Source organism: Rhinolophus ferrumequinum, chromosome 10, assembly GCF_004115265.2.
Source record: "Rhinolophus ferrumequinum isolate MPI-CBG mRhiFer1 chromosome 10, mRhiFer1_v1.p, whole genome shotgun sequence".
NCBI lineage: Eukaryota > Metazoa > Chordata > Mammalia > Chiroptera > Rhinolophidae > Rhinolophus > Rhinolophus ferrumequinum.
In genome coordinates, this window is record NC_046293.1 from 15,248,237 (window position 1) to 15,272,039 (window position 23,803).

General features: G+C 34.5%; 1 protein-coding gene across 3 annotated transcripts in view; it reads left to right on the top strand.

The window, feature by feature from the left end:
* Positions 1 to 23,803, top strand: part of SLC41A2 (solute carrier family 41 member 2) — a 100,140-nt gene that overhangs the window by 67,515 nt on the left and 8,822 nt on the right. For all 3 annotated transcript variants that reach the window (XM_033116850.1, XM_033116851.1, XM_033116849.1), the window contains 3 exons: positions 1,761 to 1,840; positions 8,422 to 8,553; positions 9,502 to 9,650. In XM_033116850.1, coding sequence (XP_032972741.1) covers positions 1,761 to 1,840; positions 8,422 to 8,553; positions 9,502 to 9,650 — 361 coding nt within the window. The remainder of the gene's footprint in view (positions 1 to 1,760; positions 1,841 to 8,421; positions 8,554 to 9,501; positions 9,651 to 23,803) is intronic.

Genomic DNA, 23,803 nt, shown 5'->3' on the forward strand with positions numbered 1-23,803 from the left:
AATGTCCATGTTTGTTTGATAAAATTTAATTTGTTTTTAATTTTAAAAATATACATGTTTAAAAATGTTTAGGAAGCTATATACCAACATGCTAACAGTATAACTCTGAGTGATGTAACTATGGTTGATTTTTACTTTCTCCTTTTTATTTTTATTCTCTGATTTTTCTATAATAAGTTTTATTACCTGGGTAACAAAAATATTTTAAAATGTGTCATATCAAGTATTCATGTTATATCACATCATGATCTTTGTATTTTGACAGAGTTTTATTTAGTCTTTGACATATAACTAGTTTGTTCTATGCAACATTAGTTTTTAAAATTAGGCTTAAAATATTAAAGTAGTTCTAAGGATGACTATTTTTGGCCTTTATAGTATACCATTTAATGGGAACTCCTAGAAGTTCAGACATATTGCTTTTATTTTGCTAAAGAATTGAAGTCATCAAGATTTAATAATTTCCTAATGTTAACTATCAGGTAGTGGTAAGAACACTTAATCTGATATTTTGACCATAAATTCCATTCTGTGATAACATATAATTCATTTTTCTGTAATGTGGATTGCATTTTCGTGGAAGATTCAGGCAACGGGATCCCATGGAATATAGGGACTGGCAATGTTTTATAATATGTGGATCAAGAGATTGAGGTTAACCAATTGGTGATGGTCTTGGAAACTAAAAAAAAAAAAAAATCTCCAACCTCCACTGAGACATGGAGAGTGTATGGCTGGCCACTATATAACTGTATGTTATTTTTCCATTCCTCTATTCTCAAGACCAGCTCTTTCTATGGCTACTACTTATTTTTATTTACTAGTGATAAGACACACCCTAATTGTATCTAGTTTTAATACAATTAAAAAATCATCTTTTTAATACCTTGTTTACTTCAAATATGAAAAAAATGCTCTTTTAAAAATTATAAGTTGTAAGAGCAATAAATGCAATGGTTTTAAAATATTAAGTACAGAAGGATATAAAATGACCATTATTCTCTTGCCACTTTTACCCCCTAGAGGTAGATATTGTTAACAATTTCTTATATGTCCTTCCAGACATTTTAATGCACTTAAAGTATATGCTTTTCCTTTTTACAAGTAACATATCTTGGAGATGAGAAAGAGCGCCCTGAAATGTGGGGCTACAGCTTATGCAGTATTTTATTCTCAACATTTTGCTGTTGACCGATTTTTACTTTGAATATTTCTTATTCTATTAATGTCTAAATATTTTTTCACTTTTTTAAAATTAAATTTATTGGGGTGACATTGGTTAGTAAAATGATGTAGGTTTCAAGTGTACATTTCTATAATACATCATCTGTATATCACATTGTGTGCTCCCCACCCAGCACCAGTTTTCACCATATATTTGACCCCCTTTTCCCTCTCCTCCCACTCTCCCTCCCTCCTTACCCTCTGGTAACCACTAAACTGTTCCCTGTGTCTATGAGTTTTTGTTTCTTTGTTGCTTGCAGTTTTATATCCCACATATGAGTGAAGTCGGATCGTTCTTGACTTTTTCTGCCTGACTTATTTTGCTTAGCATAATAATCTCAAGATCCATTCATGTTGTCGCAAATGGCAGTATTTCATCTTTTCTTATGGCTGAGTAGTATTCCATTGTGTATATGTACCACGTCTTCTTTATCCAATCGTCTATCAAAAAGTAGTGTGTTTGTATGTAAAGAACAGCTTCAAATTAGTACATTTATTTTCTCTTTCCTAAGTCATGTGATTTTTATATGTTTCAGCATTGGAGGCCTTATTCTGGACACAACTGTATCAGATCCAAACTTGGTTGGAATTGTTGTTTACACACCAGTTATTAATGGTAAGAATTAAATATACTATTTCATAATGATATCAAGTCTTCATATACTATTAGGAGCTAATAGGCATCTTAGGGTTCAGATTTTAAAAGGTCTGTATTCCTATCCCATCCATTCTCTCTCCAACCCCAGGTTACTCTTCACAGTGGAAATGACATTCCTTGTTCTCAGTATGCAGAACACATCTTAGAAAAGAACTAATTCTTAATGTTGTTACTAGATATTAGTTTGAGAGTCAGGCATACCTGATTTTTAAGGTTAGTGTGGCAAAATAAAATATTTCCGTTTTGGATACTTTGGGTTTATCTGCTATCTTATGATATTTTGGTCCTGCTCCTGTCAATTTTCATGGATAATTAGACTTAGTGTTTAAGCATGCTTGAGTCAATTCAGTCTATTAAAATCTTTCACTCCTCTCCTGATTCCTTTAAAATCTGCCTTATATTTTTATTTATCTATAAAGTGGGAATTATAATACTTAAGTTCACTGGGAGTTTTGTATGAATTCTGTTTAATAAGATAATTTTAATCCAGTCCTACTGGCTTTGGGGCTGGCTGTCATTAAATTAGATTTTAGTATAGTCTAAGCCAATATAATTTAAAAAGTAATTCTACCTGGGGAAAAACATGTCACAGGATATACTGAACATAAATTACTTTTGTATAGTTATGTGTAAGAAAATCTGTTATATAAAGGCAAGTTCTCCAAAATCTAATTTTATATCTAAAATTTTGTACCTTTAGAATGTCCATGCACAAATTTTTCCTATAGACCCCCTTCCCAATCTTCCTGGTGCTCCCATTCTCCCCATCACCCACTCTTAAAATCATGGAATCATCTGATTCAACCTGGTCCTTTATCCTCTTTGAATAGACAATGACCAGACCTTGTCTATTTGTCCTTTAACATAATTCACTTGTTCATTTATTTATATAACCAGCATGTCTCACCATTGTAGTCTGCTAATGTCTCACTTTAGCCATCATTCAAGTAATAAAGTAGCTTTCCTACTTAGTCCCTATTCAATGCAAATTAAGTATCAGTAACAGATTGGTCGTCCTTCAACTTTGTTTTTAACAGTGGCTTTCTCCTCCCTGTCAATCAAGTTTGAATTCTTCAGCCTAGCTTTCAAGGCTCTCTATACACTGTTGGATGTGTGCAACTTTTTCCTTTATCATTCTAACCAGATTCTTACATTGTGGTTCTACAAAGTTCTAATTTTCACCGCCTGGACAGATTACTGCTTTTCTTCCACCTGTTCAGGTCCTCTTCAGTGAATATTAGTTGATGAATTCACTAGGATAAATGTTGTCCAATAATGCCTGTTAGAGCTGTATTGTCCAACATTTCAGTGAGAAATTTAAGTTACAACAATTCTAAGTAAGGTTTTAATGAGTTCCTAGACTAATTATGTTGTTTACGTTAAAATTTTATTCATCTTATCTGGAAAAATTACCAATCTCTCTCTAAAGTCTCATTTCATTTTTAGTTTGGTGCATTTTTAGTTTGGTGCAAGTTTAACACCAGTTGTGTTTGTGTTTCCTGGAATGCAGAGTGAGGCAAGTCAGGAAATTCAGGGAAGAGGAAAGTGTTAAGTTGATTATTTATAAGGGTTTATTTGTATTGATAATCACATGTGCCAGCCTGGACATGGTAACAAAGAAATGATAAAAGTAGTTCTATAAAGTTCTACCATTGTGGTTATTTAGAAGAGAGCTGCAACTAACTATTAATAGTCTTTTGTTTCAAATTCAATCCAAGGGAAGTTACAGATAGAGTAGATACTGTCAGGTTTAATAGCTCATGCTTTCTGAATTTGCACTGAAGCATTCTATATCTGATAAAATACCAAATAGAACATTACCCCCAAGAGAATCCCTGGAATAAGTGAACATGAAAAGGAAACTACCATTTATGCTTGCCTATGGCAAATACCTGGCATTGAAAAATGTATCTGAACGCCATCTTTTGCTTTGCATTAAGTAGTATAATTCTTAACATTCGATTCTTCTCCTTTTCGGGGGCTATGAAGAGAAATCCATGGATGATTATAAGCTGTTCTTAGTGTTTAATCAATAACGCTTTGTGAAAGTGCCTGTATAGTATAAAGACTCTAGACCTCTTTCAGTTTCTAGGATATGTTAATTTACTTTCAGTGACAGGTATGGTACTGGCCTTGTTTATGTTTTATTATCAGATGTTAATTTATTACCGATACATGCCAGTTATTCAGTGTTCTCTTTCAGTTGTTTACTTCAGAAAGTGAGCTCAGATTTAGAAAATCCAGACTTTTAAAAATCGGCATCACTAACTTCTACTGGAAAATCCATTGAGTAAACAGAAGGCAGATTAAATGATTATTTAAAATATGGACACCAAGTGGTTTATTCTTTCTTACTGTTTTTTTTTTTTTTTAAAAAAAAACCATAATATGTGAATTGAAAAGCAACACAGTTCCTGCACATTCCATGACTAATGAATTCTCCAGCAAGCTGTGTCAGGACTTAAAATTAAGAAATACCAAGTCAGAATCACATTACTTGCACAAATTGTATCATCATCATCATTGTCACATATTTGTTGAGCTTTTACCAAGTCCAAAAACTGTTAAGTGTCTTTCGTGTATGCCTTATTTTATTTAATTCTACTTCTTGTGAGTTAGATATAAATTATCCTCATTTTTCAAATTGGAAAACTAAGCTTCAAGAGAGGTTAAACATCACTGAAGTCACATAAGTGGCAGAGGCCGTTTTCAAACCCGTGTGGGCTGCGCCAGAGTCAACTCTGCAGAGAACAGAGCTCAGCATTTATGTGCCTTAATTATGCACCCTAGTCAATGTGACTTTGTTTCCCTTTCAAACACATTTTTAAAGAAATTTATTTTCCTTTAGAAAAATTTTCAGAACTCCCTGAAATGGATTTTTAAAACATTTTTATGATAAATTGCATTTTAAGTTATCTTCAGCATTTGCTTTTCATGAATTTTTTATTTACTAAATGAGACGTGAGGAAATCACGAGGCTACATTTAGTTTAAGGTCAAGTCCTTATAATTTTTTTGTTTTTTAGTTTTATTATCTATATGGGCAAATGCATTCCTAAAACTGTTTTGTTTTGCCAGTTTTTGAACTTTACAAGAATGAAAGTATGTTGTACATATTCTTATGTGACATCTTTCTTTTGCTCAAGATTATATAAGTGCATCAACTATGTTGTTATATATGTTGTTATATTTAACTATTGTTATTCATTTTCATTGTGGTACAATATTCTGCTGGATTACTTTACCATGATTTATTTATCAATTCTACTGTTGGTAATGATTTGGAATATTTGCACTTTTCTCTTGTTGGGCTATTATGGACAATGTTGCTATGTGTTTGAGTATTTATCCAGGAATAAAATTGCTGGATTATAGGGTATGTACATCTGTGCCAAGGGGTTTTCACAAGGGAATGTAACCATTTACACTCTCACTAGCTCTGTGTAAGACTTCTTGTTGCTCCACATCATTACCTGAAGTTCAAGCTAAAGTATTTGTCAATCAGGTGGGTGTGTAATGACATTTATTGTGCTTTTATTTGCATTTCCCTGACTACCAATGAGGTTAAGCAACTTTTCATAAAGTTTACTAGCAATTTGGATTAGCCTCTTTTGTGAACTATTTTGTCCTCTTTTCTGTTGATTTGTAGGAGTTCTTCATATATTCTAGACAGTGGTCCTTTGTATTATGAAGATCTTTTTCTACTCTATGGCTTGTCTTTTCACTCTCTCTATAGTGTAGGTTGATGAACAGGAGTTTTAAATTTTACTATAGACAAATTTATCAACCTTTTCCTTTATGGTTTGCTGTTTTTCTATTATATTTTTAAAAATCAATCCTTCCCATCCATCCATTCTATATTATCTTCTAAAGTTTAATAATTTTGCCTTTCACAGATGTCTTTAATCCACCTGGAATTTATTTGTATGTGTAGTATGAGAGAAGGGTCCAATTTCATGGGACTTTTTTGGGGCATATTAATAACCAATTATCATGACATTATTAATTGAAAAGTCTATAGCACTCTTAATTGATCTGTGGTACCTCCTTTGTCATATCTCAGGTTTGGTTGTGATGTATTATACATTTGATATTTTGCTGGATTTGGTTTGCTAATAATTTGTTTAGTGTTTTTTTACCTTTATTTTTATTCATAAGATGGGCCTATAATTTTTTTTCACATTTTCATTTTTGGATTTTGAGCCTGGACTTATTCTAGCCTCTCTCATTATATGAGTCAGATATACTTACTCTTATTTTATACTGTCATATGTGTAAGATTATAATTATTTGTTGCTGAAATATTTGGTAGAATTCACTTAAAAGAAACAACAATACAGCAAACAACATATTGGGCCTGGTGATTTGGGGGGAAAGATTTTAAATTTTGGTATCATTATACAATGATTTAGAGTTTCTATTTCTTCTTGAGTAAATTTTACTATATATTTTTAGGATATTTTTATATTTATTTTAATTTTTAAGTTTGTTGGCAATAAGTTGATCATAAGTCTTATTTTTTTGATGTCGGCAGTAATTGGAATTATGACTTTCTTTTTTTGTTCCTGATGTTTGTGCTACCTTTTTTCCTTTTCAAATAACCAATGTTTAGCTCTTATTGATCCGTTTAATTTCTTCTGTTTTCATTATTTTCTTTCTGTTACTTTGTCTTTATTTTTCTGTCTTTTCCAACTTCTTGAGATGGATGCTTAGCTGAATAAGCCTTTCTTCTTTTCTAATATATGCATTTAAGACTATAAGTATGCCTTTTAGTGCTGCTTTAGCTTCATCCCACCTGCTTTTGTATATAACATTTAATTTCCATTCAGTTACAAATATTTTCTTTCTATTATGCTTTTTTTTTTTTTTTTTAAGGAGGGCACAGCTCACAGTGACCCACGTGGGGATTGAACTGGCAGCCTTGGTGCTACCAGCACCATGCTCTAACCAACTGAGCTAACTGCCCACCCCTATACTTTCTTCTTTAATTCACAGCTTATTTAGAGGCATGTTCTCGTCATTTTCAGGTAGTGGAGGCATATATTAATTTCTTTAATACAGGGTTTCTCAATCTTGACACTATTGACATTTGGGGTCAGATAATTCCTTATTGTTGTGGGGCTTCCTGTACACTGTAGGATATTTGGCAACATTTGATGCCTAGAAGTAAGTAGATTTTTTTCTTCTGTTAGGTCATTAATGTGAAAGATTGAGTAAATCTAGTCTGTACTTGAGCTGGGTTTGTTTTCTGTGATTATTATAATTACCCTCCATGCACCACTGACTTCAAATTTCTTTATCAATGAACTCCTGCTACCTTATGCTTAGTGTGAAGTCTGGAGTGCTATAAGCCTGCATCATGAAAGGCTTAAATATCTGTGCTCTTGTTCCTCTTCTCATAGTAGACTGCCGATGTTTGTTACTTGATGTGAGGCATGGGATGGAGTTTGGGATTCTTTTGCACTATTCTCAGCCTTAGGCAGTCCCTATGCACTTGGTCCTCAGAGGTGATGCTTTCTCAATGTTTCTTCTCCTCCTGCTATTGGCAGTCAAGCTGCCAGACCAGGCTTGAGCAGGAAGATTTTCTTCCACTCCTCCAGCAGCAGAGAGCATTTGCTTCTACATTTCCTGAAGTAGCAACTGATCTCTCTCTGGTATCAGGTAGCAAGTGTGTTTCCTGCCCCACCCCAAGCAGCTTTTGCTTCAAATGAGAGAGGGATTCAGAAATAAATGTGACTTCTTGCCTGTGTGCCACCAAGGTTGGCTATCTCAAGTCTTTTGCCCTACCTCAGTCTGTCTCATAAGCACCTGGTAGAGGCTTACTGAAATAGCAGGCAAGTGAATATGGGTTCCTCTTGTGTCTAAGACTCCCAGGTATGATTCTAAATGGCTATGCTAGCCCATACTCAGCATTTAAGCATTTACAAAATTTCAGTGTTTTTTTTCCTACTTGTTTTTTTCTCTACCACCTCTTCCTCCCATACTCTGTCAAAGGAGAAAGAGTTTGGGTGTCCTGTTTCACTTTGGGAGTGCTTACTGCCCTTTGGACTTAATTTCTCCTCTTAGCATCAACTCCTCTTCCTCAGTGTATATGAGAGGATAATCGAAGTTAAAAGGTGACTTTCTTGAGTGTTTTTTTAGTGCCAGATACCAATTTCTTTAGTAAACTAGAAGAAAAGTATCAAGCCTTGTCTGTTTGAATAATTCTAGTGTATTTTCCCTCTCTTTAAGATAATAAACACGACACATCTTGTTACCTAGTTTTGTATCTTGGTTGTGGTAGTAATTTTGAAAAATTACTTACTTTGGTCTGTTTTCGGACCAGACAGTGAGCCAGATTTGGAAAAATAATGAATAAGTCTTTTGTAACAATGATTTTATGCCTTTTGAATATCTACCTCAACATTAAATAAATCAGAATTTCAGAAGAATTCTATTTTGTTTTATTGGCCCAGGATGTGACATAGAGAGGCTTGTATTTGGTTGAATTTATGCAAGTTGTTTAAAATATGAGGACTACTTTGTTTTTCCTATTTTCAGGTATTGGTGGTAATTTGGTGGCCATCCAGGCTAGCAGGATTTCTACATACCTCCATTTACATAGCATTCCAGGAGAATTGCCTGATGAACCCAAAGGTTGTTACTACCCATGTAGAACATTTTTTGGTCCAGGTATGTGCTTGTGGATTTTTGCATATTTTATTTCAGGAACCGTTACTCTCTGTGAATATAGGCAGGCAACATTTGTTGAATACATAGTAGTTTGTTTGTGGGTGTTGCACAATTTTTCTATTTCTGAGCACTAAGTAGCTTTTAAATAGAATAGATTTTGCTCATTAAATCTTCGTGAGCTAAACATCATTTGTATCAGTTCTGCAGTTGCTGAGGAACTTTGTGTAATTTTTCTCTTTTGTCTCTTTCTCTAGGATGTCTTGTTTACAAGTCAAGAAAGAGGAACCTCTTTCCTGACACAAAAACATTGCTAGGTGATTTAGGAAGACAGATGCACTGTTTTTCCTATATTAATCTTTTGGCCTTTCTAAATGTAGGCATTGGATCCCAAACAAACAGGATGAGAACCTTAAAAACTCAGTTACAAAGAACAGTGCATTGTTTAGGTCAACCAGGCATGTGATTACCAAAAAACTAAAACAACAATTTTAAACTTCCCAATTCTTGTCATTTTTTTCCCTGATGAAACCGAATGTAATTTTTGACTTTTGAATGAGGATCAGAAATGCCCAACCATCTCATATCAGTGAAAGAACTCTAAAGGAAAAGTAAAAATAAAACATTTCAGTACTTTAAGAACTACATATTTTTTCTTTTGTCTTTCTCTGCTTTTATGATAGATGTTAAAGTCTGACCAATGTTCTTCATAGTAAATTTTTATCAACCGCCTTTTATTTAATTGACATAGTGAGAATTTCAAAGAATTAAGTGAATAGTTGAGATTTAACTATGGTAATTATAAATTGTTGAAATTTATTAGCAATGGAATTTTATGTGATGCTATGCAGTATGGTAACTAAAAAGTAATCCTCAAATTTTAATAACTGTGACTTATTATTAACCAAAGTATGATTTTTTTTTTAACAACTTTTACATTCTATATTACAGGAGTAAATAATAGGTCTGCTCAAGTTCTACTGCTTTTAGTGATTCCTGGACATTTAATTTTCCTCTACACTATTCATTTGATGAAAAGTGGTCACACTTCTCTAACTGTCATCTTCATAGTAGTATACTTATTTGCTGCTGTGTTACAGGTAAGAGTTACAACCTTTTGCAATCTCTTTTATGGTCAGATTGATGTAAAAGTATAACTGTGTAAATCTAAAGGCACATGAAATATTTTAACATTTAAAAAAATCAACTGAATGGCTTTGTATTGATTTGACTTCTTAAAACCAGTAACTCAGGACCAGTTTTAATATGTTCCAATCAATAGAACCTTTGGATTTCCTGTTTCCTGGATTCCATGTCTTCCTGTTTTTCATTCTCATGTTTTGTGAGAATGCATCTTCTGATGGATCCCTGAGAAAGAGTATATACAAGTAAATATTTTGAGCCTTTGCATGTTGTAAAATGCAAAGTCCTTTTTAAAAGAAAAAATCATGGATGTGTCGACTAGATATAGAAATCTGTTTCTTTTAGAATGTTTAAGGCATTGCTTCCTTGCCTTTTAACTTCTCCTATTACCACTAAGAAGAACAACAGATGCCATTCTCACTGCCATTTCATTGTACAAAACTACTTTTAACTCCCTGGAAGCTTGCAAGATGTCTTTTCCTCTATTGTTCTTAAGTTTCATGTTGATGTGCCCTGGTTTGGGTATTTTGTCTGTTTTGTTGGACATTATTTGACCCTTTCTATCTTAAAATTCATGTTCTTCGGTTCTAGGAAAATTTTTTGAATTATTTCTTCGGTGATTGTTTCTCGTCTTTCTTTTTGTAATCTTATTATTTGGTTCCTGGAATTCTTGCATTAAACTTCTTCTCTTTCTAGTCTCTATTTCTTTATGGGAGATTTCTGTGCCTTTCGAAACCTTTTCTCTGCTGTGGTAGTGGGTTTTTTGGAGACTAGGGTTGAATGCATATACTCAACTCGCCATCTTTATGTGGAAGGCTATTAATTTTGAAATGGAAGACAATTGCCTTTATTTTTAAAATGTATGACTGATATAATACATGTACAAAATTTTTAAGTTAAATAGTACTAAAGGGTTCTACCTTTCAAACATTTCTCAATTACTTTGAAATATTTAAGTTGTTTCTTCTGAGGTTTTTATCTATAAGATTTAAAGTAATATGCCTAAATTACTAGTTTATAATTACTGTCCTTCATTTAGATTTTTGCAAATAAAAGTTGAGGATTTGGAGGCTGTTCTAATGCCCCATCTTTCCCATCTATTATAAGTTTTTGTTAAATTAATATTCAGTGTTTCTATTATTAGGCCTATCTAAACATTGTTTACTATAAAGCCAGATAGTCTATTATGATTGTATTTCCTTTTTGTGTCTTTTTCTTTTTCTTGGGATTAATAATCACCTGTTTTTTTCATTTGCATCATTTTTCATAAACCCATCTTTAAATTTTCTCTTTCGAGCTTTATTTTGGCTTCTTAGGCAGGACTTCCAGCTAAGCTCTGTAGGATTTGGTACCTCCTACGCTGAGAAATCCTAACTCTTTAAGAGATGCATTCAAACAATTCTTTGAATAGATAACATTTGAATTTGGCCTTCAAGGGGTTTGACATATAGGAGTGAGGCTAGAGGATAGGTATGGGAATATTATTCCCAGTGAAAGAAACTGCATTGATGAAAGAAATTGCATTGATGATAATGTTAATGAAATTAACTGACATTTACAGTGCTTCCTGCATGACCAGTGCTGTTAAGTGCTTTACATGTTTTGATTTGATTAGTTTTCACACTCTATGAGATTTGTTCTTTTGATGTAAATCAGTAATTCTCAAAGTGAAGTACATGCAAAAAAATGCATTGTGTATAGAAAGAAAAGATTAAAACTTCTATTTATGTATTTTACCTCATTTATTTGAAATGTCTGTTTTCTTCTATTTTTATGATTGCTTTATAAAAAACAGTATGTTAGCACAGTGTTAAGTATGCTCAAATATTTTACACTGAAAGGGCTACATAATCTAAAACGTCGGAGATTACTGAAGAAAAGCATAGAGCTGAGAAAGCACAGACCTTATGAGAAAGATAAAGTAATTCATACACAAAATCTAAGGGAAGGGAGTCTGTGAGATAAGGTTAAAAAGGTAGATTAGGGATGATGTAGAAAGGTTTTAAATGCTAGGCAAAGGAATTAAAACCAATTATTAAAAACAACTAAAATGCTTATGACTTAATTAATATTTTAACTTTTCTATAATGCTTTATAGTGGCTGAGATTTTTATTGAAAATCACCTATAAATCATTTATTCATTCAATAAGCCTTCATTCTAGTAGATGCAGGGATGGGTTTTAAATCCCAGGATGAATAAATTCAGACCCTACACTTAAGGACTCAATCTTGAGGGAAGACTATACTACATAAACAAATTAATATAATTATAATATAATATAATGTAATGTAATGTAATATAATATCACTGGGAATATTCTAAAATTCTATAGCACCAAGTTTTGCGAGAAACTCAAGGTGACAGTTTGGTTGTAGAAAACCTTTGCTCCTCGCTGTATCTCATTTTTCATGTGGGAGAGTTTCCTTTAAGTGGTGGAGTGACAATAAATTCTCAATATGTAAAGTTGAGAATTGTAAGTATCAGGATTTTATCAAATACATAGTACATACAATTTTCGAAGTACTGTGCTAGTCACTGTACAAAAGAAATAGGAGACGTTGACCCTGCCCTTTAGGATCTCCTCTTAATTGTGGGAGATTAGACTTAAATGCGTAAAACAGCTAGAGAGGAACTGAAAACTTAGCTCCTTGTGACAACAGAGTCTTCTTCTTCTGTAACTTCAGAATCAAACTTGGTTCCTGTGACTGGCTTTCTATTTCTTTGTTTTATCAAATTTACTGGAGTGACATTGGTTAATTAAATGATATAGGTTTCAAGTGTACAATTCTATAATACATCATCTATATATCACATTGTGTATTCACCACCCAGAGTCAGTTCTCCTTCCATCACTATATATTTGACCTCCTTTACCCTCTTCTGCCACCCCTTTTCTCCCCCCTTACCCTCTGGTAACTACTAAACTGTTGTCTGTGTCTATGAGTTTTTGTTTGTTTGTTTTGTTTGTTTGTTGCTTTCAGTTTTATATCCTGAATATGGATGAAGTAATATGGTTCTTGACTCTTTCTGTCTGACTTATTTCACTTAGGATCATTCTTTAAAAGTACTTTAATAGAATTTTTTTTTTTGGAGGAGAGGATCAAAGTATACTCGTATATTATAGCTGATGATAAACTTAAGTTAATATCAATAAATATGAAACTACTCTTAACAAATTAGTAATACTTCTTATTAATATAATTTTAAAAATGAAAGCCTCCTTAGTTTTTATTACTAGACAATATTTGTTGTTGATTTTATACTTAAGTGGAAATTGCACCATCTTATATTTCCCAACAGCTTTGTATTCACAAGAAAAATTGTTCTCAGCAAATTCCCAGCCCACTTAAAATGAGCAAATGAATGCCCTGCGTAATAAAACAGGGTATTGGCTAATGTTGATTAATAAGTTTCCTAAGAAGTTTTTGTTTTACAAATAATAATTTGTGGTTATTTGAAACATATGGTTTATAATATGAACATGGTCACAACACAAATAGTGCAATTTCAGAGCGAACATCTTCCATTGCTCATCTAGGAGAACATGCTTGGGGCAGTAATGTGTTCTACGTACTTACTGAAAGAAGCATCTACAAAACTGTAATTGGAAAATTAAAAAAAAAAGCATTGACAAAGCCTTATTTCTGAAGTCACATTCACATGATTCAGTGTAATTATTTTAATTATAGAAGGAAAAAAGTCAATGTTTCCACAGAAGAAAAATATAAGCCAGACTATCCCTCAGCACATACAGAGGATAAAGAAAGAAGAGGGAAAATAAGATCCCAACATGCAGAACATTGTAGAAAGACCAGAGCTTTTCAGAGTGAGACCTGAGTCTGTATTTCTGCTCTGCTACTTATTTTGTGTCCTTAAAGTTTCGTAACCTCTCTGGCTTTACTTTCTTCCCTACCTCAAAGGACTAAGCTAATGAATATAAAGTACTTGGTAGAGTTCCTGCAACATAATTAAGTTTCCAATAATGGCAGTTTAACATCATTATTGTCGTCAGTATTGTTTTTTTCTTCCTCTCATTATTGGAGCAGGTTATTCAATGCCCTGAGGCCTTTTTCATCTCCTCATCACTCACTTTCCTTTTGGCCCCTGTTCTTTACTGCAGAACTCTTTTCTTGCTCTTCTTGATAAGTGGTACCACCCTTTCGTTGCTTACTCCCAAATCGATATCTCCAGGTACATGTTGAAAAGACATCTCAAACTTAACATGTCCAAAACTAAATTCCGTATTTCCCCCCAAATCTGTCCCATATCAGTAGGGGCGGTGGACAAGAAGCCACAGTGGGTACAGTGAAAACGGAAATAGGCCAGACTTAAGGTACCCAAGCAAGGATCCCCTAGGCCTCTCAGCGGCCACCCTCCCTCTGGGAGCGGGAGAGCCTTACTGCCATGGACTGTATATTTCATGTCCTGCTTGCTGGTAGCCCGTGGCAATCATCACCATTGTCTTGCTCCTGCTGAGTCCATGCAGTATAATAGGAAGACTCCTGGACTAGGAACAAGTATTTCTGGGTTCTAATTCTGGTCAGTTCCTAACTCTCTGACTTTGGCTACGTCACAGCGCTGCTCTGTGGCTTAGTTTCCTCACTTACAACATGAGGATGACGATACTATCACTAAGGTAACTGTATTATTTTCATCCAAACCAGGACACTTTTCAGAGTGAAAGGAAGCTGTTAATAATTAGAGTGACAAGGATAAGCCATTACTGCCCTGGACAAACCAGGACGTATATGACCCCAGCTGTCATGCAAATCCCCTCCTGCATTCATGATGTATGATTTTGTGAATTCCCACTCGTACAATAACTACAATTTATTACAAAGCATTGTTGTACATAATTAGTAACATGTAAGTATTAAAATAATCTGGTAATTTAAAAAGTATATTAATATTAAAATCTATAATTACTACTAAAGTAATATTAAGTTAAATTGGTTTTTATGGTTAGCCAGAGAACCCAGACAATACATAAAACATTGTTTTCCTGAAAAACTGTATTCCAAGTCTAAATAGCTAATTTTGAATCAGTCTGTTTTTAAGTATATACACTAACTATTTTTAAATTCTCGTTGGGCCTAAAACAGACTCCTTTAGGTTCCCAGGTATATTCTGTGGTTCTGATATCTCTGTATTTTACCTAAAAGTCTGTAATCGCTTCGTTTTGCCATGATTTGACTTGTTATTTTAGAGTGTTCAATTATATCTCCTCTTGATCTGTGACTTTTGAGAGGAAGAGAGTACTGGTTCTCTTATATATAATCTAGTTCATCGCCTTATCACCTACCTTGTTCCTTCTGAAAGGTTTTCATTTCTGACTGTTCCTTTCTTGAGGTTTGGTGGTCTGAGCCACTTTCCATATATGTATAGATAGATACATAGATATAGATATAAATAGATAGATAGAGATATAGATAGATTGATTGATAGGTAGATAGGTAATAGCAAATATACAGCATTTATTATGAACCATGTACTGTTCTAGGCTCTTTACATACATGAACTCACTGAGTACTCACAACAACCCAGTGGGGTAAGTTATACTCTTAGTTCCCACTACAGATGAGGCAATTGTTGTGGAAAGAAGTTAAGTGATATAGCCAAATCCACAGAGCAAGATGGAGTCTGGCTCCAGTCTACAGGCCTATGTTTCAAAAGAATAAGTTTGACACTTTGTTTTGCCCTGAGTGAGGGTCACAGTTTTTAGGATGGCAACTTCTGTAGGCTTAAAGCTGTCTCTTCTCACTGGTGTCATTAGATCTTCACATTTCTTCCAGCTAAGCATTTTGCCTCCGAAAGGCATTCATTCCACGGACTTGACACAGAAGCTATGCCTACTGATGTCAAGTCAGAATCCAGTCAAGGACGTAAATATGTCCTGAGTGTCCTGAGAGGAGGATGAAGTGCTATGGAAGTTCAATAGTGGGAGAGTTTTCTTCTGTGTGGGAAGGGAAGTTGTAGAGTGTAAAAATTATGTATTGTGGAATCCATAGAAAATGCCATTTCAGCAAAAGGTGATAAATGAGAAGACTCATGGTATATACAGAAAATATTAAGACTCTTTGGAGCATAGGGCTGATGAAAGGAAGTGATGGAAAATAAGATTGAAAATTGCAGGTTGTGGCAAGATCCTGAAGGATCCTGAAGACAAGAATAAAAGTTTACTTTATTCTATAATAGTGATGATTTTGACATTTTCCCCACTCCCAACAAACTTGAGAGATCAATGCTTTCCTCTGGTAGGTACCGTGTGGGATGGTACGTAAGGGCTTAGCTCTGATTTCCACCACTCACTGCCTGTGTTGGCTTAGGCAAGATAACCTCTCATCTGTAAAAAAGAGGCTAAGAATAGACCAACTTTGTGGGTTGTTACAAGGATGAAATGAGATAATGCATGTGAAGTGCTATAATTGTCCTATCATTTTGATAGCAGCATCTTCAGTAGCTGTGGATTACTCGGGCAATGAGTCTCCTAGGGTATCAGTGAGGGGATCACTACCTGTGATCTAGCATTAAGAATCCCTCCATGATTCTGATACCCCACTGCATTCCTTGGAGTCATTCTTCTGAAAAAGGGAGAATGTAGCCTTGTAGTGGTAACATGGTCATAAGTGGAACCTCAGGATAACCACCCAATAACTGAGCAAGTTAATTGGCTTCGCCTTGGGCAAGTTACTTAATTCCTTGGGGACTTCTTGCTCTTGCCTATAAAATGAGGATAATGTTTCCTCTTTGCACAGCAGCTATGATGTTTAAACACTCGGCCCATAGTAGGCGCTTATTAAATGGTGTAGTTACATCTTTTTTGTTTCGATATTTAGTCAAATTCTGTTCCCAGATGGCATCTCAAGGAAAGAGATAAGCAACTAGGGGATTTCAACAGGTTGCCTGACCTCACTCACATTCTTTTCTTGTTCCCCAGGATTTAAATCCACTCATTCCATTGGGAAAGTAAGGAGCTCTTCATTCTACCTCTGTCTCTTAACTGGTTTCTGTCTCTTAGCTTGGGTTGGGAGAAAAGTCTGAAGAGAATGATAAAGGAAAAGTAAGGGGAAGATCTACAGTTCTAATAATTTTTTTTCTAGTTGTAAAAATATCGACTTTAACTTTGGGAGTTGATTAATATGGTTACCTTAAGGTAGGAAGTCGAAACAGCTGAATTTTTGAGCTTCTTTTTTAGCTTTGTGGTTGCGTTTTTGTGATACAATAGTGTGATTATTCTATTATAGCTTAGGTTGTAGGGTCTTCGAATCGAGACACTTTCCTAAATCCATATTTATGATTAAGTCTCAAGATAGGTATGCTCGGGCTCCAGACCAGTAATGTGCAGAAGATGAAATGACTGCCTGCGTCATTAGAGGCATAACATCCTGGATCCCTGTGTCACAAGGCATCGAGCAATTGAGCTCTTTTCAGCCTTGTCAGGCCTGATAAAGATGAAGATAGGACCAGATAAGCTGAGCCATCTTTTTCTAGTGTTCTGGCTAGGACATTACTGCCTGTGCTCTGAACCCTGCTGAGATTGCAGCTATGACTTAAGAGGAATTTTCACATCTACAAAAAACAAAACAAAACAAAACCTTTACCATCACTATGTGAAAGCACTAATTGAAAAGCATAAAAACCATTACTCAAGAAATTCACCAGGATAAAATCTTGGTTGATTATGACCCCAGAATATTCACTGGCAAAATAACTGACCTGAATGATTCTAATTTAAAATTTTTAGCTATTTCTAAAAATAAATATTGGGTGCCATACCACTTTTTTATTTTAAAGCTAAATATCCATGTTAGTTCTGTGTAACAAAGCTAATCTAAATTATTGTTTTTGTGCCATCTAGGGAAATGTACTGAAGCAAAAAAAAAATCCCTGAAGATTTTTGCATTTATTTAGAAAGTCATTTAAAGGATGTCAAAGGATGATGAGACCATCATTCAGTATCAGAAATAAAAAGGCAACATTGAATTTGTTGCTATTGTAAGGGAGCTGTGCTGGGATCAGGCAAAATCTCTCCAAGCAGAGCAAACTACTGATCTTCTATTGAGTTTTAGGGAAGTGTGGAGTTCAGGGATTGGCAGATGTTCAAAAGCTTGAGTCGGGTGATGTCATCTGTGGAAGTGTGATTCCTTGGATGTGACTACTGTTTTTGGTTGGAGGTGTATTTATTGGACTGAATTTGATCCTAACTGGTACTTCAGGAGCAAGGACTGTCATTGATTGGCTAGCGTCTACAGCGTGTTCAATAAGACAAGTTGTTTACTGATTGAATGAATTTAAAACCAGTTCTGGTGGCTTCTTGTAACCATGGCTAAAGAATCGTCTTTTCCTAAGAGTGGGAGAACTTTCTACATTCTCAATCCCCACTTGTGTCCTTCGTGCACTCAAAGGTGTAGGATGTCAGTAAGTATTGTCCAGACCTTCACCTCTTGTCGATTCTTCTTGAAAAGGGGCTTTACCTGTGAAGATTTGATTTTCAGTTTGAGTCAATCAGTATAATTTCATATTTTTTTTGTCTTTGAATCATTTATTGAAGCATTTGCTGGGACAGTGGCTGTGTCGAAGCATTTGAGACACTGGACAATAAACATTATATGACTGTGAAACAAGAGTAATTAGAAGTATTATAAGCAGGGACTAGAATATACCACACTACCATAACCTAAGATTTTTCAGGCCTGACCAAGAAAATAAATAAGTCCCAGTGATTCCCTAGGTAGTCAGGCTGCCTTTTTTTTTTTTTTTTTTAGCGTAGATATAGATTGTTTTATTTCACCTGTAATGTTAATTCAGTGATACCATGAAATGTTAGCAGTGGTTTGGGTTGGCCAAAAGAAAGTCCAAAACTATTCCATTATCTATAACTATTATTTTGATCATCTTGGGTGAAAGCTGTCTGCTTTGTGTGTCATCTCTATATTCCGAGAATCGGGTTAATAGTCGACTTCCATAAATCATCTGACGTGCTCTAGAGAACCTCAGTGTAGGTTCCTGAATGGTGTTCCTTTCCAGCTCTGCTAAGGTTCCTTCCATTTACCGCCCCCCCCACCCCAGAGGATAGCAGGGGGTGCTGCTAGTTAAGCTCATCCAGGGGTTTATGAGGTCTTTGTTGTTGTTGTTGAATAATGTTCCTTTCAGACAGGGTCATACCAGTACTTAGCAGAAAGATCAGGGACTATGTATTCGTCGTCATAGATTCATCATCAGCCTGGTACAGTAAATATTTATAAAATACATAGCTTTATAGTATTCTTGGATTATTTTAGGCATTTGGGATATATTTCTTCATTTAGAGTCTGATTTCATTGAAAGCAATAATTATGTTATTATATAATTATTATTCTTCTCTGAGTGTTCCAGGAAGTTTATCACAGTGTTTTGTATGTTAGGTCTAAATACATAACTTGTTAAATTGGATTCAAGATATATTGAGTGTACTTTGTATGGGTAATAGGGCAAATACTTCACGAAGTTTGACATCTAAAGAGATAACAGATCTATTGGAGAGGTGAAACATGCACATAAAACAATTTGAAGGTGATGCTTTTTAAAAAAAGTAGTATTACATGCTTAGCAAGTACAAATAAAGTATTCTATAAATGACTATTTAAGTGTTATAACATGTAGATATTTTAACGCCTTTGCCACTTACAACAGAATGCTAAACTTATTTTTGAAAGTAAAGTTTCACAATGAAATACTATATGAGTACAGCAAGGATAGTGAATGATCTACAACTTTATGCAACAATATATTCACAATATTGTGAATCTCACAAGCATAAGGTTGAACAAAAAGAAGCCAGACACAAAAAGAGCCCATAATATATGCTTACATTTATAATAAGTATAGAAGTAGGCATTAACAGCTAAAGAAAAAAAGTAAATGAAGTTTGATAACTGACTTCTGCCAGAATAGAACTGAGGCAAAGTAGGGAACAATAGCTTGTGCCTTTTAATTCAAAAACTGATGGGTGACCAGGCTCATTCTTGCCTCCCCCCCCACCTTTGACAAGCCACTGTATTTGAATACAAGGAGAATATGAGCTAATATGTATCATGTCTGTTAACTGCCAGTCTATGTATATTTTATTTACATTATTTTATTTACATTATTTTATCTAATCCTTTTAACAGTCCTCTGAAGTATGTGTAGTCTTCCCTACTTTCTAAGTGACAAAGGGGGGAAACTGAAAGCTTGAAAAATTTGCCCAAGGTAATAGTCGTTAAGTGGTAGATAAAATTTGAACTTAGATTTGCATTACTCCAAAGCCTCTGTTCTGTCTCTTCCATCAAAGGACAAGTAAAAGGATTGACAACTTTACCCTGTAATTTCATTATTTGTTAGTGGAGGCTGCCAGGAAGAGGCCCTGTCCTGTAGGGCAGGCATCAACACACGTTTTCTGGAAAGGGCCAGTCAACCGTTTAGGCTTTGCAGGCCTTTTGTGACTGTCACAAGTATTCAATTCTGCCGTGACAGTACAAAAGCAGCCATCCACAATATATAAATAAATGAGCATGGTTGTGTCCCTACAAAACTTTACTTAAGGGCATGGAAAATTGAATTTCATATAATGTTCATGTGTCACAAAATGCTATCCTTCCTTTGACTTTTTTCCAACCATTTAAAAATGTAAAAGCCATTCTTAGCATATGGGCCATACAGGTGGTAGGCCAGATGTGGCCTGCAGGCTGTCGTTGGTTGACTCCTGTAGGGTGTTGCTGGGAAGAAAACTCTACCATTATATATGTAGTAGGAGTCATATATATTGTAGGAATCATTATATGTATAGTAGGAGTTTCCTTTCTAGAAAGGGAATGCAAATGTAAATTTACATCTAGAAATGTAAAGCGTAGAGTTTGATGAGTTTTGACATATGTGTACACCCATAAACAACCACCGCAATCAACATATAAAACATTACCTTTATCCCCCCAGAATTCCCATATGTCCCTCAGTAGTCAGCTCCCTTTCACTATAAATTTTGTTTCCTTTTTCTAGAATTTCATATAAGTGAATCTAAATATGTACTCTTTGTTGTCTCCGTGTTTTACTTGGCATATTTTTCAAAGTTATCCATATTGTTACCTATATTAGTGATTCGTTCCATTTCTTGCTGCTTAGTACTCTATTGTATGCCTATACTACAGTTGATTTATCCATTCACCTGTTGATGAAAATTTGGTTTGAAAATGTGGTGTCCAGGCTGGGGCTATTATGCGTGAAGCTGCTGTAAACACTTACGTGCAGGCCGTTGTGTAGACATGTTTCCATTTCTCTTGGGTAAATAACCAGGAGTAGAACTGCTGGAGCTTATGAAAAATGAATGTTTAAATTTATAAGAAGCTGCCAGGCTGTTTTTCAAAGTGATTATATCGTTCTGCGTTTCCATGAGTATGAGAGTTCCAGTTGCTCTACGTCCTCACCATCACTTAGTGTTGTCAGTCTTTTTACTGTTAGCTATGCCAGTGGGTGGAAAGGTGGTGTTTCATGGTGATCGTAATTTACATTTACCTGATGACGAATTGGTATTGAGTATCTTTTCATGGGTTTATTGGCCATTCGTGTTTTCTTTTGTGGAGTCCAAATTTTATGTCCATTTTTTAAAAATTCAGTTGACTTATTGAGTTGTAAAAGTTCTTTATATATTCTGGATACAAGTCCTTTGTCAGGTTTATGTATTGGAAATATTTTTTTCCAGTCTGTTCATTGCCTTTTCATTTTCTTAACCATATATTTTAACAGCAGAAGTTTCCATTTTAATGAAGATCAGTTTATCAGTGTTTTTCATTATGGTTAGTGCTTTTTGTCCTAAGAAACCTTTGCCTTTCTCTAGGTTGTAAAAGGTGTTTTTCCTATATTTTCTTTTAACATTTGTCTTGTTTTAGTTTTTATTTGGATCCCTGATTCAGTTATTAATTTTTATATATGGCATGAGATATGGATTGAGTGTCATATTTTTCCATACGACTACCCAGTTGTTCCAGTACCATTTATTGGGAAAACTATCCTTTCCTCCATTGAATAATCTTAGGGGTTTTTTTTGCCAAAAACCAATTTTCTGTATATATGTGGGTCTATTTCTACATTTTATTCTATTTCATTTGAGCCTTAACATGTTTCTCTTTTAATTTTAGTCTCAAAAAGAAATCATTTACCATGCTTTTTAATTGCAAACTCTCTTCTTTATGTAGGTCTGAATTCACTTAAGTGAGTATTTATATTTTTACAGGTATAGATAAGCCAAATAACCAAATCTAATATAGATGTGTTTCTGTGTTCCTGCCAAATCAACACCCTTTTATTCTCTACTCCTAACACAGAGTTCTTAGTGTGCTAGCATTTCAACAGCAGCAGTAATTATATTTATGAATGCTTATGTGATACTGTGTCTCAAACCTTATGGAAGTCCAAGTTCATTATGTTTGGGCTTTCACACTTGTCACTTTTCATAGCTGCTTTGTTCCTACGATGTTAATTAGATTAACTCAGCATGTTCCTTTAGTACATGCAACTCTGTTCTCTGCTTTTTTCCATAGTCTGTCTCTAACCAATGAAATTAGACCCTTCCATATCAGGAAAAGATCTATTTTCTCAGTTTCAAATCTCAGCTATTTCTTTGCCCTTTTCCTCTTATCCTCTCCCATTAAAATGAGTTGTCTTCTTTTCAGGCGGTTTATGTTTCTTATGTCGAGTAAGTTCAGAGCTGTACTTCTGACTTTTCATTTTATAAGTAATTAAAATGTTTTTCAGGTAGTTGCTAGCAGTATCCATTACTCAATTTCTATAGATTTCAAAGTTATCCTTTAAAATCTGTTTTTTGAGACCACATATCATCTAGTGAAATGAAGAAACAGATCTTTATATACTACTAAGCTTAGGTAAGGAAGGGGTTTTTGGTCATTGTGTAATGGGAATTTTCTTTATTGAGTTTTATTTCTTATGAAGCAACATATATTCATCTTTGTAAAATTACCCATCATCCCCAACTCAAAGACTACCACCTTAAATATTTTGGAGTGCTATTAAAAGGAAGATTTTTTTTAAATATTCCTAAAATTTTATATCGTATATTAAATATTGAATAGATAAACAACAATGACATGCACAGGTATGAAGAATAATACAACGAACACCAGTACCCTCACCAGTCAGCTTAAGCAATATAATGCGTACTACCAGTACATATACCTTTTAAAGCCACCTATGTGCTTTCTCCTCCCAGAGCAAAGGAAGGGGCATGTAAGTGGCGTTTTTATTGATTCTGAATCGTATGGCTAACAACTCTTTGCTTTTCTTTATGATTTTACTGCATATATTTGGATACCCAAATTATATGTTTTTTTCGTTTTGCATAGTTTTGAAATTTATAAAAGTGGAATCATAGCGCATATGTGTTTAAGTGACTTTCTTCTTTTGCTCATTATTGTATTTGAGATTCGTTCATGTGTGTAACTGTTCATCTATGTCATTAAAATATTTCGATTGTACAAATATTTCATAATTTATTCATCCATTTTTCTTTTAATGGACTTTTAGATTGTTTGTAGTATTTTGCTATTAAAAACCAAGGCTATGAATATTGTATATGTCTCCTGGAACACCTTTTAAGAGTTTCTTTTGGACAGAAGGTCTTAACCGTTTTTTGTGCCATGGACTCCTTGGGAATTTTGGTGAATATTATGGGCTCTTCCTCAGAGTAAGGTTCATTCATGTCCCACCTTCCCCCACCTGCCACCTCATAAAAATAGCTCAGACCAAACTAAAGATGCTTTTGTCTGAACATCAGGAGTACATTTAATTCTTGTTGACTGATAATCCTAAATTCTTCTTAACAGACATTTAAATACTAGATTTTAATGAGTAATGTTTCCAGTCTGGAAACTGGATTAGGGAAGCATATTTTTATAGGGGAAATGAATTCAGTCTTTGTAGGTTAGGGATTAGGAAGAACTGGACTAATTTGCTTTTCCTGGTGTTTATTTGTATCGTATTTCCAAGCATTTCTCTCTCAAAGAAGTCAACTTTCTTCGTGTACTACACTAAGCCCTTACTGGTGATTGGAGCAGTGCAGGGAGACTAGCCCTTGGGAA